Below are 17935 nucleotides of genomic sequence, written 5' to 3' on the forward strand. Positions count from 1 at the left end.
ATGCATTCTGCTGTAATATATAACAAATTAGAATAAGTTTTTTTTAAAAAATACTATCAACTGGGTAACTTATAAGTACAGAATTATATTTCTTATATTTCTGGAAGCTGAAAAGCCCAAAGTCATGGTGCCAGCAGAATTGGTGTCTGGTTCCTAGATAGCTAGCTTCTCACTGGGCCCTCACAAGGTGGGAAGGGCTAGCTTATTCCCTAGGGTCTCTATTACATGAGCACTAGTTCCAAAGGCCTTTCCAAAGGTCCTACCTCCTAACACATCACCTTGGAGGTTAAGATTTCAATAGATGGATATTGAGGGTATACAGACATTCAGACCAGAGTGCTGTCCTTTAAAGCACAGAGCCTGGAGAAGGAGTCACTCTTCTCTGAGTTTCAGGGCCATATTGTAAGGCACAGAATTCATGATTTCTCCTAGAGGTAACTTCAGTGCATACTGTCATTGACATACAAAGATTTTCCTTAGAAATTGTGAATTTTGTGACCCCAAACACCTGCAAACCTGGCTTTGAGATCCCAGAGTGCTTTCTTCAGGGCTGGACCCTACAGACTGGTGTCACTGATATAGCTGATTGGCTCTGATACCTGTCCCACTCTATGTCCCAAATCTCCACAGTTTGATGGCCATTTCTTCCCAGTGGAGCTGTGATTGCTTTCAGATACCAGAGGAGGGTATTGAAAGAACTAGAAGACCTGCATGCTAATTCTGCCACTAATAAGCTGTTGGATTCAAAACACTTAACTCATTTCCCTGGGTCTCAGTTTCCCTGTTTGAAGAGTATGGGCATTAGACTAGGTTAGAAGTCAAAAATTGGTGGGTCACTGGCCCATGAATGTGGAATTTCAGTTGAATGGAAAGGGAGAACTTCATAGGGCTTAAACCAATACTTTAAAAATTGGGAAGTTTCAAATAAAATCCCATTCATGGTTTTTCCCTAAATATAAAAACCACTGTACTCGTCCCCAGTAATGGAGATTTTCTTCCACAAACTAGTCTCCCAAACCCTCCATGCCCTGTGTAAGGTCTAAGAGAGAGACCGGAGAAAAGAAAGTGAAGTCAGAGGGAGACATAGAAAAGGCAAGTGCAGGCTGCAGAGGTCAGGAGGAGGGGAAGGAAACAAAGAAACAGACTGATAAGGGGAACTAGTGAATATAGCAGTTGCATGGTGTTCTATGTGCTAGACATGGCTTTCAAAGTCTTACATATGTAACAGTTCATTTAATCCCCATAAAACCCTATGTGGCCAGTTCCATTATCCACCCCCTTCCCCATTTTATACAGAAGAAAACTGGAACTCAGAGAGGTGAAGAAATGTGCCCAAGGTCCCAGAGCTAGAAACAGCAGAGCGAGGATTCTAATCCTGGTATGGCTTCCCATCTCACTCTAAGTCCAAGCATGGTTCTTTCAGTGGCTCTGCCCAACCTCTGAACTGCATAACCTCCACTCTACCACAGCCTCAATTGGCTTCAGCCCGCTGATCTTCCTATATCTCTGCTGCTTGGACCACTCTCCCACCAAATATCTGGTCTGCTCCCTTACTTCATCCAGGTATTGAGTCAGTTGCCAATATTTCCATGAGGACTTCATGATTATACTGTTTAAAAACTGTTGTCAGACACCCACTCCTCACATACTCTCACCCACTTCTTACTCCCCTCTCTGATTTTTTGCCAAAATATATACCATCATTGAACATATCACACCTTTTATCTTAATCTGCCTTCTTATTCTGAATAGAGGGGAGGAGATTTTGTCTATCTTGTTCATTGCTAGAACTCTGGTTCTTACAACAGTGGCTGGCATATAAGAAGACTCAATAAATATTTGTTGACATAACAAATTTTAAAATACATCTGAGCATCCAAGTTTCAAACAGTCTGGTTTTACCTACATTGTTTTCTGTTTCCTCTCAGAAATTCTTTGGGGTTACACATCCTTCCTTCTGGACTATGGCGCCTCTGAACCGTCTAAGTGGCTACATGAATTCCACCTGTGGGGCAGAAAATTCCACAGGTGCCAACCAGGCTCGCCCACATGCCTACTATGCCTTGTCCTACTGTGCGCTCATCTTAGTCATTGTCTTTGGCAATGGCCTAGTGTGTGTGGCTGTCCTGAAGGAGCGAGCCCTGAAGACCACCACCAACTACCTGGTGGTAAGCCTGGCTGTGGCGGACTTGCTGGTGGCCACCTTGGTGATGCCCTGGGTGGTATACCTGGAGGTGAGTAGGCTCCAGGCTCTGTTGCTGATAATGACTGTGTTTGTCTGTCTATCTTTCCTGAGTACCTGGGCTCAAACTACTCCTTGCTGTAGTCTAGGAACTGGAAAAGGAGGGAGAACTCTTGTTCTCCCTATAATGAAGGAATTGAAACTCTCAAAGGTGGCCACCATCCATCCACATCAGAACCAGGGAGTTGTGAATGATTCAGTTCCTGTGTGTCCCATACCCAGATGACTGGACATAAGTGGTAGGACTCTTCTAAAATAATTCTCTGTGCCAGCCATATCTCAGAGAAGTGAGAAGCTAGGGGAAGCAGTCTGACGTGCATCTTCATCTAGGTTCAACATTTATGGGAGTGAGGGTGTGAGGTAGCAATACAGGGCAAGAAGGAAAAAGCATTAATGAATGAGAGAAGAGAAAGAATGGTCTGCAAATAGATCAGATTTCTCTCCATGGTTCAGTTGCCTTCCCTCTTGGCTCTTTCTTCCTGGGTACTGACTCCATAGATTCTGCTACTGAAGGAACAGGCTAAACCTGCTAATTTTTTTTCTATGCCTCTGTTAATAACGAAGAATCTTCCTCACTCAAAGAATGCAGCAGACCCTGGAGAATTCTGCAGAGAAACATTTCTTAAATTTGAAAGTATTTTCATTTAAAGGTGCAAAATAGAGTCAGGAGGTGATCAAGACAAAACATCCATTTTCTAGCAAGGAAATCAGATACCTACAACTGTTCAAGAAATAGATATTCTTACCAGGAAAATATGCAATTACTAAAGAGGTTTTTTTTTTCAAACTCCTTAATATGCTATTAATATTTCTCCTCTGTACTGTGTGTCATTCTAAAGAGATATCCAATGAAGAATCAAAATGATGCTATGATTAAGAGAAATTAAGATTCATCAAATTAATATTTCAGTTAATATTAATAGTAAAGGTGACAGTTAATTAAGTATGACATATCACGGGAGAGCAAAAGCTTTGAACATAGACTGCTATGCTAGTACCCATATTAAAGAATGGCTGGGAACTAAAATTAGACTGTGATCTCGGGGGTGGGGGTGCATAAAGGAAAGAAGTAAATAAAATAGATAAGTAAATGGAAAAGAAGAAAAATAAATAGGCTGATTGGAAGAGGTCTAAAAGCTATGGGGAAACTTGAGGGAAAATATGTTATTTATTCCTCCCAGTTAGGATAATTCTGACGGTGAAGGATCTTGTAATTATCTTGAGTTTTCTGTCAACTCAAATAGGCTGAATCATCTTTGAAGTCAGAGGCTATGCCTTTGTTCTTCTTTTCCTTAGTCCAAACATACTACCTGGTGCATAACATTGCTAAATAAATATTTGATATGAATGACTAAAGGAACATACTCTGATATGCATGTATCATATGGGCGATTTCTACTTACACCATCTACATCTACATTCATTGTTACAGGCCAACTTAGTGGGGAGGGCAGTGAAGTTTTATATATATATATATATGTATCCAATAATAATGAGAAAGGGATTAAAAGCATGTGGTATTTCTGTTCAAGACTGAGGCACTAACCAGACACAGTGGGATACATCTGTAATCCCAGCAAAGCAGGAAGATGAGAGAAGAATCACAAATTGAAGGCTAACCTGGGCAGCTTAGCAAGATCATCTCAAAATATAAAATAAAAAGGGCTAGAGATATAGCTCAGTCGTAGAGCACCCTGCATTCAATCTCCAATAATGAAAGAAAAAAAAAAGAGAGGGAGGCACTTTAGATACTACCAGATTAAAATCCAGCATGGATTGGTCAGTGTTTCATAGTACCTCCACTGCCACCTCAAAATGCTTGTCTGTCTCTATACATGATAGGCATTCTTTAGTTGGCTAGAAGGATAAATATCAAAAAGAAACGCAGGCATAGGATCTTCATTGCAATGATCATTTCTATTCCTTCTGAAATAAAAACTGGGTTTTGGTATAGATAATAAAGTCACTCAGAAGCACGCTTTGGCCATCCATTTGTGATTGCTCCAGATTGTGGTTGGACCACATTGGAAACCCGTGTAGGTACTGGCTTAGAAGAAAGTCATTGTGACTTTTCCACACTAGAAACCCATGGCCTCCCCTTCTAAACATACCTGCCAATAGAGATGATGTCCGCATTCTACTGCGGAATATGGGGAGGTGGCCAGCACCTTGTTAGAGGGTTCTTCTTCCTGCCAAGGAAGATGTAAGCCACTTAAGAAATTAAAGTATAGAATAATTAGTGAAAAAGACAAAGTCAGAAAGATAGTTTCAAAAAGGTGGAGCCCTTGATAGGTCCAGTCCACACAGGAGCTAGAGCTGGACAAATAGAAAATGGCTCCTGTGGCTTATTTAAGGGGTACGTCAAAGGCAGGGATAAGGTTTCAGGGGTGGAGTCTTGCTTTGAGATGTCTTACCGTCAGCAGGTTGACTGACATCTTGGCAGGTCACATGCATCTCAGAGAGACTGTGTGGCTACAGCATGTCACCCCATCTCCTGTGCTATGTGGAACGTGGCTGAATAGAGCTCACAATGTGACTGGGCTGTCAACCAGAGGAAGTGTCCACTGGAAGTTCCCAGGCACCAGATTCTCCAATTCATCAGGCTGTGATGGACTCTATAATCCACACACAGCTCACGGATGGCTCTCAACAGTGGAACCCAGAAGAGCAACCCAGTTTACAGAGAACCACATGAAATCTGCCCAAAGCCCTTAATGGAATTGATAGTAGTGTCTATGGGTTTGCTCCCATGAGTAAAACTCTGATGCAGCTCTTGATTCTACTCTTTTTGTCCCCCACCAAAAAAAAAAAAAAATTGCTGCAAGGTTATTTGGTGTAGGTGTTCAGTAACCAAGAGCATGGTTAAAGAAATCTATATTCATTTAAAAAAATGGGAATTAGAGATATCTTTCTACTGAAAAATGGATTTTAGAGACCTCTTTTTGGGTCTTAATGAACTTTCCTCAAAGTCCTAGTCAATATCTCCAAATCACTTTCTCCAAAATTCAACTCAGGATCCATTTGGATTAAAGACTTAGAGCAGATATCATAAATGGACAATTGGTTAAGATATTAGAAGTTTCTAGTTCTGAAGACCAGGTAGTCCTATCTTAACCAGTTTGAGCGTTTCTTAAATGTTTTCCTTTCTTTCCTTAGAGGCAGGTGAGATACCTTAATAAGAAAATAAGAGCACTTTGAGCCCTTACAAGGACTATGAATATATAAATCCACGTGCCTCAGAGAAGAGCAAAGTGGTACTCTTACTAATTTATAATAATGATGGTGCTGTTTGAGGAGCTGCTCTAGTAATTCCTTGTTTATTACTAGGAATGATAGAAAGGGTGCAGTGTTGGCCACAAAGATTTCTGTGGGTTTAAGGACCACCAGGAAGACAGGACATTTGTGAGAAGAACACCATTTGGGGGCCAAATAATTCACCAAGTCCATAGTTTTATGTTCTTTAATTTGCGTACATCCATCTTCTATGAAGGAAATGGTTCATTTTGCCAGATACTAGTATGTACGAGGTAGAAATGGTTTGGCTACAAATATTGGAAGACTTGACTAGCTGTGATTTAAACAAGGAGGGGAGTTACTTTTCGCAAATACTAGAATTCTGGAACAAAGTATTCTTGGTGTCATTTAGCTGCCCCATAGTATCATCATGACCATACTCTTCCATCCATCCTCTTCACTCTTCTTGGCAAGATGGCCTATCTCTGCATCCTATCCTAGGATAACAAAGCCCCCAGGATCTTAGTAATATCCAAAGATAGGATGGATGGAAACAGAAGAATGGGGAGAAAAGAGAAAAGAGAGGAGAGGAGAGAAGAGAGAAAGAGAGAGAGCCCTGGGCTCTATTTCAACTTGAAGCACTCCCTGATGTCTTCGCTTAAGTCAGAATCATGAAGCTACCTTTAGCAGCAAAGGAAGATAGAAAAGAAAATGTTAAAATTCAGATTTTATTTAAAAAGAAAAGATGGGGTGAGGAATAGCTGGGAAGTCGGCAATGCATTTCAACATAACATCACCTCTGTTGGAATTCTCTGGGATGAATGTCATTCCAATACAGGGTCATTTTATGAGAACAACTCAGAACTGAGATTCAGATCACACGAAATTCAGTGAATAAAATAGACAAAAACAATATTTCTTGTATTAGGTTGATATTAGACTCAATAATCATTAACCGAGAGAGTACTTTGGTAACCAAAAGGTGTACTCCGTAAATAACTCAACTTAGACACAATTGTAAGTAAAAGAAAGCACAACTCCATTTGACTTATGTTATAAACAATGAGTTGGCTTTCACTTAGGAATTTTAAAAGTCCTATGGTGTAGTGAGCTATTGGCACAGTTTGATCAAAGTTCCAAACTCCATTTCTCTATAATTTTCCCTGTTTTGCTTTCAAGCATATATCAATTTTATCAATAGGCAAAGGCTAAGCCACAGGCTTTTCATGCACACTATACCATTCACAGCAAGAGAGAAAATACATGCCCCAAAATTTCTGTAAGTGTAAAGATGTACTCTGATGGACTGGCTTATGCCATATGATTTTTTTCTGAACTAACCATCAGTTAGAAGAATCAGTTTAGCATAGGTTATGTGTTCCTTCTTTAGATCATATCGATGACTCCAGAATCTCATGGATTCTCAGTAGAATCCAGAAACTATTGAAAGGAAGGCATAGAACAGTTCTAAGTGTGAACTGTAGTCAGCTGTCCTTGGTGGTGTTCGCATCACTAAGTCACTCAGGCACCCACACTTGGGCAGTACATCATGGGGGACTCACAGGGACCAGTTGCTGATCCACTTCAACATTCTGTGTCCCCAGGCCTAGAAAAGAAGTTCAAAACAAAAACCAAGCAGGAGACTTCACAGGTTATATTTCAGAGGTTTGGAGGTTTGTCTGTCTGTTTAATTCAGTTTGCAGCATTTTCTGGAATAATCTTTTCAATGCCATACCAAATAGTTCTATCTCAGATTTCCTCTCAAGTTTTTAATTTCCTGCTTTACAGGCTGCAGTCTGTTTGGAGCTCCCTCTCCAAGCACAAACATCCCATTTTGTTCCACTTGGTTAAGCACCTTTTGTGATGTTTAATGCACTTACATCAGAACAGAAAGGAAAAATAAGTAGCCAGGGGAACATTAGAAACATAGACAGCCCCCAACTTTAATGGTTCAACTTACAATTTTTCAACTTTATAACAGTGTGAAAGCAATACACGTATAGTAGAAACTGTACTTTAAATGTTGACTTCTGATCTTTTCCCAATCTAGCCATATGGGGTACAATAATCTCAGTGATGCTGGGGGCAGTATCAGCAAGCCCCAGCTCCCAGTCAGCCACAGGATCCTGTTACTCCCAAGGGTTCAGTATTGCTAAGCTATGATATTTGGCAGGTTGGCTGTATTAAGTATGTTTTAAAATATTTTTAGTTGTAGATGGACACAATGTGCTTGTTTTATTCATTAACATTTATGTGGTGCTAAGGATCGAACCCAGGACCTCACACATGCTGGGCAAGTGCTCTACCTCTGAGCCACACCCCCAGCCGTATATTAAGTATTTTTGAACTTACAATGTTTCCAGTTTCTGGTCGGGCACAGTGGCTCAGTAGGCTGAAGCAGGAGGATCACAAACTCAAGGACAGCCTGAATTGAGGAGGATCTGTACTAAATTCAGAGTAGTTGGGACTCAATATGGATGGGAGAAAAGCCTTAAGGAATAAGAAATGTACATATGCAAAATAAAACAGGATGGGTTTAGTCAGAGAAACACACCATAGAAAACGTGATCAAGGTCAGACAGAGATGACAAGAAAGAATGATGTTTAGAAACAGAGGCACCTTTGGAGCTTATAATGATATTAATAAAAATAACAAAGTCTTTTTAAAAGGGAGAGTTTTACCATAGTTTAAAAAAAAAAAAAAGATGATAGCTCTTGAAGACCTCCCACTGGAAAACAAAAATGAGATTCTCACAAACTCTTCACCAAACTCTGGATTTTGATTAAAGTCACAGGCTGTTAGTGCTGGAAAGGCTTACTGATTATTCTATCATCCTTTCTAAAGTGTGACTTAAACACAAGAAATTGCTGGCCACATCCTAGTGACAGGGTTTCTCTGGGATGGGCCTTAGAGTCTGAACTTACAATGAGCTCCTGCAGGATTCCCCTTTGCTGCTGTGGGCGTGGCTTGTTCAACATAGAGACTGTTGGGTTACCCAAGATCTACCACACAGGGGTTCCAGGGTGGCCCCAGAAGTCTGTTGGATTTGTAATAAGCTCCAGTCCCAGTCCCAGCCCAAGTGACTTGTACAGCCAGCTTGTCATCTCCCAAAACAACATTTGGGAACAGCTAACCTATAAAATCCTATTTTATTGATGAGAAAACTGGAATTCAAAAAGGTGAAAAATCTTTATTTATACCCCCTTTTGTCCTGCAGCAAGCCCTTCCCCATTTAATAATAATAATAATAATAATAATAATAATAATAATAATAGGAAAAAGAAGAAAGTAAAGATTTTCTGGGGAAAAAAAATGGAGTGAAGAGGCTAGTTAGAGAAGCACTTGCATCTTTTGCCCCTTGGTTAGCTCCCTAAAACAACTAAACTCCATTCCTTCAGAAAAGAGATTCTTAATCTGAGGATGCCATCCTCTTGAATGTAAATAAAATTACTTCTTTATTCTCACTAAGCTGAAATTGAGTGCTTCCTTCAATTATGAATGTAGGCATCAACCCCTAGCAGAAGAAATCCTTGATGTCACCAGTAGAAATCACAGATATTTCCATTTTCAAATCACATTCTGGTGGTTGCAGACATCTTAAAATATTATTTAGATTTGTCATTACTTTGAAATTAGAGGGATTTGGGGCCTGCCACTAGATCTTGTTATTTAGTGAATTCTTTTAAAAGTACATTTTTGTGGTAATTGTATTTGATATCATTGGTATCCTTTGTGATCCATTGTATGTTTTACTTTGTGCCTTAAAAAACATTCCTGTGAGGAGATCATATAGCCAAAAGACCAATGGCATAAGGAATGCATAATTAGCTCTTTCTTAAGGACATCATTCTGAAGATAATGTTATACCCCCCCCAGACCAATGTTTCCCAAACCTTCCAGGCAGTAAGAATCACTTGAGGGACTTATTATTTGGAGTGGGGTCTGAAATCATTTGTTTAACAAGAGCCTTGGGTGATTTGGGAAATGCTGCCTTATAATCAGTAAATTTGAGAAATGCTGCCTTAGGCTGTGTCTATGGAAAATCAATAGCCAACTTCAGTACCTGAGGACTATGCTTGCTTACTCCCACCTTCTGTATTGCCAAAGGGAGTTAGTTAGATTCATTAGCAAGTAAGAGTAACACCACCTGGCTGCCTATAATTCTGAAGTGAGTTATTCATTAGAATTTAGAAGAAAGCATCAGGTCTCTAAAGAGCCTTACTTAAATCAATCAGATTTTTACTTTTTTTTTTCTGTTTTAAATTTAAGTGTCGCTTTACCTTTCATGATCTCCCAACACTTTGTACTTATCTCACTGTCAGCACTTAGCATATTACATCATTATTATTTTCTTAGTTTCTACCTTTTAGGCCCTCGATTCCCCACACCCACTCATACATTACTCCCCCTAACACACACACACACACACACACACACACACACACACACACACAGAGTCTTCAGAGACCCTGGGAACAAAAACAGTTTTAATTCATTTCAATACACTTTCCCAAACCAAGCATCCAGTATATAATGGGCACTCAATAAAGAGTGGGTATATGAGGAAGTGAATAGACAAATGTCAACTCTTTTCCTTCCTGTGATATTAGAACGGAGTTAAATTATACACCTCTCAGAAGTGATGTGCCAAGATGCTGACCTCCAAGAGGCAGAAGAGAATCATGGTTGATATTAAGGGGGTAAATTCCAGCTCCTTTTACTAGTTGTGTCCTAAGGAAAATAACCCCTCTATGTCTCCATTTTCTATAAATTGGAAATCATATTGACCTCACTGGGTTGCTATGAGATCATGTGTGTGAGGGTTTCTGCTGCTCTTTGTTAATGCCTTACTATTATTTACATGGTATGGAGAACTACAGTAAAATATATATTTCTATTACAAGCCCACCAATTAGAGGCTCATTTTAATGAGTAAGCTCCAGGGAAGGCTAAGTGATGGCACCTTAGTGGGAATTACTTTAATCAGCTAATCAGGTTGTTTTCTTCTTGGCACTCAGCTGAGATCAAGGAGAGAATTAGAATTTTGATAGCATATTCTGGAGACAGGAAAAGAGGACAGCCAGAATGCCAGTTGCATTCTGGTGGAGGCCTGAAAGCCAGAGGACAGCAGTGAGAGGTTTGGCCTCTAAGAGGGTTCCAAAGAAAGCTGTGGTGAGTGTCCTTTCACCTGGCTCCCAAAGGCAGCAGCCACCATTGTCTTTTACACTGTTTTATCGCAACCCTGGAATAAAGACAATGAGGAAGGCATCTCATTTTCTAGAAAGGAGATGATACAGTCTGTCACACACAAATCCCTGAGGAGCTCTTAATTTTCTCCTTGCTTCTCGTGTCTACCCACTTCCGTCCCTTTTGCAACAGCTGCCTGCCAGGGCTTGAGACCTCCCTATAGCAAATACTAACCATCTACATTCCAATGCCCTGTCGGCCTCAACTGGCCTTAGAACCAATGTGCTTAATCTCTCTAAGCTTTAGTTTCTTTCTCTAGGATGAAGATAATAATAGTCCTGTCCATTTAAAATAACAACTCTGCTTAAAGGAATAATAGTTTATTTTGAGCAAAATGAGTGACCATAACATGGGGAACATGGATTCAAGTTACCATGAGTGACACATTCTGAGGTGGAAGAAGTTGCATGTGCTTTTTTTTATAGCCACAGAATGAAGAAGGTCACAAATCAACACATTCAACAAATACATTGGTGGGAACATCATCAGGTGGGCGACAATAAAATGGGAAGTTCTTTCGTATAGGTTTCAAATGTAATCGCTTTTTAGTTTTATGGCTGATGGAGGCTAGAGGTCAGCTAAGGTTAGTGATACATTCCAAGAGGCTTATCTAATAGTCACAAGACTGTTAGGTCAGTTACAGAGGTTGAAAGTAAATGGCTATTTCTCTAAAGGGTCTAAGATAGTCCAAGATAATGTAGCTTTTGACCTGCAACATTCCATCTATTCACAATTATGATGTTCTACTCAGTCAAGGTCGGTCTGCAGAACATTTAAGAGAGATGTGGCTTTTTCAGAGACTTTTAGCTTCATCGGCCTCTCTCATGGGATTACATTCAGCACTAGAGGCCATGTACGGAAAGTGCTTAACAGAACATCAGGAGCTTAGTAAGCACTCAGTAAATGTTAGTTTTTAGAATGAATACACAGTATGTCCAAGACCATTCGATCCTCCAAAATATATTTCCATGCCTGGGCCCCACTCTAGGAGCTGGGCAAGCAACAGTGAACAAGTAAATGTCTCTGCTACTATGGAGATGGTTAAGTAACCATCATTTAATCTCTTATCAAATGAAACATTCTTCAAAAAGCACTAAGAGCATATGCAGTGAAAAAAAACAAATTCAATTTTCAAAATCTAAAGTTTCAGTTATAGAAATTCCTGGAATGGGTCATGTGGGTGGATGACTCATGTAGAGTAATTTTTCAATAAATGTAAAGTTTGTATTAACAGTATTAGGCTTTCACTCTGGTTTATAGTTTTTGTATTCCAGAATGCCTTGCTTCCCAGTTATCTTGGAAGTTCTTTAAGAAGAGACTCTGTAATACATTTTGTTAAACTTCTTAACACACATAATGTCCCCTCCTTGTACAGAATAAATATTAGGAGTTTTACTGGTACTTGTTCTATTCATGCATGAGTAAATGAATGAGCACCTGGCAAGTTCTGAGGTTGGCTATTGTCCTAACTATCCTCTCTCATCAACACTCCCCCAACACACAAACACAATTATGGGGAGAAAAAGTAGTTTTAAGACCAATTTAAGACCTAAGTTGCCTAGTAGACATGTGTTGAAATGGAATTTAGGATATAAAATTCAACTTTGAGGAATAGATTTTATAGCATGTAACTGTCCTTTGTGATAAGAAAAGCCATCCTTCATTTTCTCTCTCACTTAAATCCTTGTATGATTATGACTGTTTAGAGCAGAATATTTCCATCTCCCTTTCTAAAAGTTTTTCATTCTCAGAATTCCTGTAAATTCACATTAGGACTTTATTTGTATAAAGTAAAATGACCAAACTAAAAGAAAGTAAATCCATAACCGAAGTGAACAAAAATGATGATTTCATCATACGTTTTGACTTTCCATTGTTGCTTTTAAACTAAAACCCGCTGGTCAGCATTTCTCAAAATATACTGGAGATGACCAAATATAGAGAAAATGGGAGGCTCAAAAAGAAATGAATCCAAAGGGAAGAAAATTGTTAGGAAGGAGAAGGATAGACAGACTTTCAGGTCCTTGCTTTATTGGGATAAAACAGAAATAAAGAACTGATTATATCAGAAGAGTCTTGAAAAGAAACGCTGAGCAGAACAGCAATATCTTTATGCTCATTTTTTTTCTTGAGAAGCCATCTCGGAGGCCACCATGGAGTAAAAAATAGGCAATTTTTTACTCTTCCTTCCTTTTAAAAAGCCATGGGGCATGCTCAGGAAGGGACTCATGAACACACAGCCATCCAGAGGCACCATGCCTCATGGGCTTCTCCTTGAGAATCATGGTCCCCAAATGGCAGCCCCATAGGCAGGAAGATGGCAAATGCCCAAGGCCTCAGGGCCCATGAAAGGCAGTCTGTGGACATTTAGAAAGTGAGACTCTTCCTGGCACATTTTCCTGGTTCAACTAGGTTATGTAAAAGTCTAAAAAGTAAAATGGAAATTTTTTAGAATGTAAATTAAATTACTAAATTCCTGACTTTTTGTAAGTATGAAGACGAGGTTATGGAGTTTGGAACACATGTAAAGGCATGAGGTCAGAGAGCCATCCTTGCTAAATCCAAGAGGGATAGAGAGAATTCATGCTCCCTTCCAATTCCCTGGACCAGCCTTTCCCCCCAACCTTTTGATGACTGGGATGTGGCAGTAGGGGTCAAAGGCAGCCATACTGATATACACTTAGTTTATATAGGTTCTTATAGGTGTTGTTTCAGGATGCTTCCAAGATTTCAAACCAGAAGCCACATAGATTTTGCTTTGGATTATCTTTTATGAAAATGTGCTCTTAGCTCTTTTCCTGGGGACATGGTAAGCTCTCTACTGGGTAGAGAGCTCAGAGAGGCAGTATTGGCTTAATACACACATCCAGCAGTCACCCAAGCTCTTTGGCTACCAGCTGTGCATCTCTGGACATAGCACGGAACCACCAGGAGTGTTTCTGTTTTTGATTTGATCAGTGATTCTCAAACCTTGGTATGTCTAAGAGTATTTATTTAATAATGAAGATTCACAGGCCCCGAACCATAGATTCTGATTCACTAGGTTTATGGAGCATTCAGAAATCCTCATCCTTAATGAGTAACTCACTGTGGACCACAATGCACTAATTTATTTGGAAGATCACTTCCAGCATTACATCCTAACATTCTGTGAATTTGTCCCTTCTTTAGCATCCAGTCTTGGACAGCCTGGCATTCCCTCAGCACTCATCTGCCCTACGGTAACAATGGTACCAACAACAGGCAGGGAGCAGGGAGGGAATATGGGCATCTATGCTGAGAAACACAAGGGAGGTAGAAGAGTTGGTTGGGTGGTTGTTCCTTAAACTGGAAAAACTAACATTCTTTTCATTTATGACACCCAGGTAACAGGTGGAGTTTGGAATTTCAGCCGCATTTGCTGTGACATTTTTGTTACCCTGGATGTCATGATGTGTACAGCCAGCATCCTGAACCTCTGCGCCATCAGCATAGACAGGTAGGGCTGGGACTCCTCTTCCATGCTTTGGAGAGAGGAGCCCAAAATTGGGGGTGGAGGCACAGGCTTTGCATTCAAGATCCTGGGATTACTTCCAAATAGTATTTGCCACTGGGATATTTTTTTCCCTCTCATCTCTTTATTTTATTTTATTCTGGGGGCTTTGGGGGGGGTATTACTAGTATTGAACACAGGAGTGCTTCACTACTAAGTTACATCTCCAGTTCATTTTTTCTTTTGAGACAGGGTTTTGATAAGTTGCTTAGGGCCTATATTGCCTAGGCTGGCTTTGAACTTGCAAACCTCCTGCTACAACCTCCTGAATCTCTGGGATTACAGGAATGCACCACTGGGCCCGCTCATTTTCTTTTAAATTATGGTTTGCAGGTGAAAAGAAACAAGAGAGAAATTATTACTCTGTAAGATTTCCCAGACTTTCCTCTCCTCCAGACCCATAAAGAGGGTTTGCTTTTTCACCATCTTTGGGGGCTTTTTGTGATTTATAATTGGAAGGAAAGGGAGGAGGGAGGAGGGAGGAAAAGGACAGAGATGAGCTGATTGTGTTGGTAGGAAATTTTGTAGCTGACTTATATGTTTGTTCATTTGTTTTTGGTGAAAGAGGTAAGGAGAATGGGTGGAAGAGGCAGGAATAGGAGTATTTTCAGGAGGGAGAGAAAGGTGGATGCAGGAGAAAGGGAATTTTAGAAAACAGGGCTATGATCTATAGATTTTCCTCACAAAGTTTAAGAAAAGTAAATAAAGAACGATAGGTTTTTAAGATTTGGTGTTTGTCTAGGCAAGGTGGTACATGCCTGTAATCCTGGCTTCTCGGTAGATTGAGATAAGAGGATGGCAAGTTGGAGGCCAGCCTTGGCAACTAAGCAAGATCTTGTCTCAAGAAAATAAAAAGGGCTGGGGATGGAGCTCAGTGGCAGAGCATTCCTGGGTTCAAATCCTTGCACTGAAAAAAGAAAAAAAAAAAAAAAGCATTTTGGCTTCTGGAATTTTGGTTCTACTCTGTGTATTCCATCTGAGCAACACCACTTTCTATGCTTAAGAGTACCTGAATTCATTGCCCTTACTCTGAGTCCTTTGTTCCTTGATTCCCCCGCCTCTCTTTTTTTTTTTCTTCTTCTCTTTCTCCTCTCCCCGACCCAAGCCTTAGATTTACCAGGCATCAGCAGGCCCCCTGAGAGCTCTGTGAGAAGGAGGCGGCCTTTGAGCCTCTGCCCAGTGCTGACAGTCAAGAGCCTCCAAGGTTCTCTTCTGAGTCCTGAATGTCCTCCCTCTCTTTTCATCTACTCTCTTTTTCCCAATAGTATAATCCATCTACTCCACAGTTCCAACAGGTGACCCCAAATAAGATCTGACATTCATTGAGAATTTACCACATTGTGCCAAGTTTTCACATGCATTATTTCATCTTAATGATGACTCAGGTACTATTCTAATCTTCCTTCTTTTAAAAAATTTGCCAAAGACTTGCATCTAGTATAGAGTCATGCCAGAATTTGAATTCATGTCTCTTTGATTCCAAATTAATACTCTTAAATTTTGTGTTAATCTCACCAAATCTCCAGTTATACCCCTACCTTCTCTCCTGAATTTCAGATATCCCAATGGCTCCTATAATACAAAAAAAAAAAAAAAAACTAAAACACCAAACCATTTTGACTTAGTGATCTCTCACTGACCTTACTGACACCATCTTTGTCCTAGAATCCTGGGTTTTGTTTCACTCCTCTCTCTTCCTAATCTCCCATAATCAAGCAATCTATGTGTAGAGATTCTACAGTTTTCAGATTTGCCTCTGTTTCCTTTCTTACTGGCCCCTAATTACTTTAGACACCCATGACCTCTCTCCTGAACTTCACAGCTTTCTCACTGGTCTTTCATGCCATCAGAATTCCCCAGAAGTATAGCTCTAACTTCCATTGCCCTTCTCAAAATCTTTCAATGTCCCCTTGATCTATGGAATAAAAACTAAAATTACTCCACAGTCCAGGAGTCAACGTTTTCCACAATATGGTCTCAATTCACTTTTTCAATATTTTTTCTTTTGGGGTTTCCTTCTATCCTTCCCATGCTCCAAGATCTATCAGAACAGCCTCCTTTTCCATAAAGCCCTTCTGAATTCCTATCATTTTACTGAGTCACCCTGAGACCTCATAATGTTTTCTGTGTAACTGTTGTGGCATATCCAGCCTGCCTTCTCTCACATGGCTCGATGCTGTGTCCTCAACAGCACCAGCCCTCATCTTGCTTCCGTGTGCTGAAGGGGAACTTTGAACAATAACCAAAGAACAGATATGAAAATCCCTGCTGATGCTGATACCACAAACCAACTTAGCCAACTGGATTTTTTTTTTTTTTTTAACATTTGATTAACTAGTCAACTGAGAAGGAAAATTAAAGAACAAGTCTATAATGCTGGGAAGAATGCCATTTAAGAGTGTTTTAAAATAGAAGATAGGTTACATAATTCTGTAAATACACCAAAAACATTGAATTTTACTCTTTAAGTGGATTAATTATGTGAATTACATTTCAATAAAGCTGTTAAAAAGTGAAGAGATAGGTATTTTATAATATTTTTAGCTCTAATATCTAAATCCGATGTGTAATTTCTGGACACGTAGTTACATGTTTTAGGGAATATATTATTTATAGAAATTGTGGGCTGCGGCTGGTTTGCTTTATCAGGGCCTCCACCACCCTAAACTCATTTTAGCCCTAGGTCCTTCTCACCTGTCAATCTCCCTGCTGTGCCTATTGGAGAACCTTGAACAAAGAGTATTAAACTGAATTCAATGGTCCCTGGCTGAGAGTAGACATGTTCGTACCACAAATAAGCATCTTTGGAAAGGACATGAAAGGATGGGAGAAGATTAACCTTGGAAGGAGGGAGAAGAGAGTATAAAGAGAGTTCTGGAGAGAAGCTGGGACAGCCCCTCCCACCCCTCTTGCCCACACACATTCACACACACAAGTGGTATGGGTGCAGCGAGGAAGTTGTGCCCTGCACAAGGGTGTGGGAACAGAGTGCAGCCAGCCCTTCTCAAGTCCTGAGGCACGCCACGAGAGGATGCTTTTCTGTAATTTGCTAGCCAGGAGGGGGCACTTGTCTCTAATTTGCGCCAACAGCGCCATTTTGCTAGCAGCAGCCATGCTTAACGCACACTTCTACTTTTACCACTGAAAACACCATCAAGAATAAACCTTGAATTGACTGCTGTCCCATAGAGGAAAATTCCCATAATACATAGCACTGACTACTTGAAACCTGGCAAGGATGCCTTGAATCCCAGCAGAGGAGGCTCCTCTAGGCTTATACTTCATTACAGATCAGTCCTCACCAAACCTCAAAACATAGCCCCCTCCCAATTTTAGGAATGAAAATAGGTCTCAGAAAAGCTGTCTCCATTATCCTTCACAGCAGTTTGCTGTACACAGCATTAAAATCTGTTCATGTGATGCCAAAGAGCTGGTCAATTCATTAAAAATGCAGTCATTCACACAGACCTTTGGTCTTCACACAATGCCAGTCACCAGTCTGACAAACTTGACCAAATGGATTCAGTATTTTTTGGTCATGAAGCCCCAGTCCGTAATAACAGGGTGGTAAGAGAGATAGGAAAGAAAAGGAAATGATAAAAGGGTTTTTGAAAGCAAGTAATACTATTGTCATTAGATTCTGAGGCACAGCTCTGGATACTTGGATTAAAGCCGCTTT

General features: G+C 40.2%; 1 protein-coding gene across 2 annotated transcripts in view; it reads left to right on the forward strand.

Annotated features, from left to right (window-relative positions):
* The first annotated feature begins 1964 nt into the window (after nucleotides 1-1964).
* Drd3 (dopamine receptor D3) overlaps nucleotides 1965-17935 on the forward strand; it is a 35689-nt gene continuing 19718 nt past the window's right edge. For both annotated transcript variants that reach the window (XM_076868396.2, XM_076868397.2), the window contains exons 1-2: nucleotides 1965-2234; nucleotides 14090-14202. In XM_076868396.2, the coding sequence (XP_076724511.2) occupies nucleotides 1965-2234; nucleotides 14090-14202 (383 nt within the window). The remainder of the gene's footprint in view (nucleotides 2235-14089; nucleotides 14203-17935) is intronic.

This window comes from Callospermophilus lateralis, chromosome 10 (genome assembly GCF_048772815.1).
Source record: "Callospermophilus lateralis isolate mCalLat2 chromosome 10, mCalLat2.hap1, whole genome shotgun sequence".
NCBI lineage: Eukaryota > Metazoa > Chordata > Mammalia > Rodentia > Sciuridae > Callospermophilus > Callospermophilus lateralis.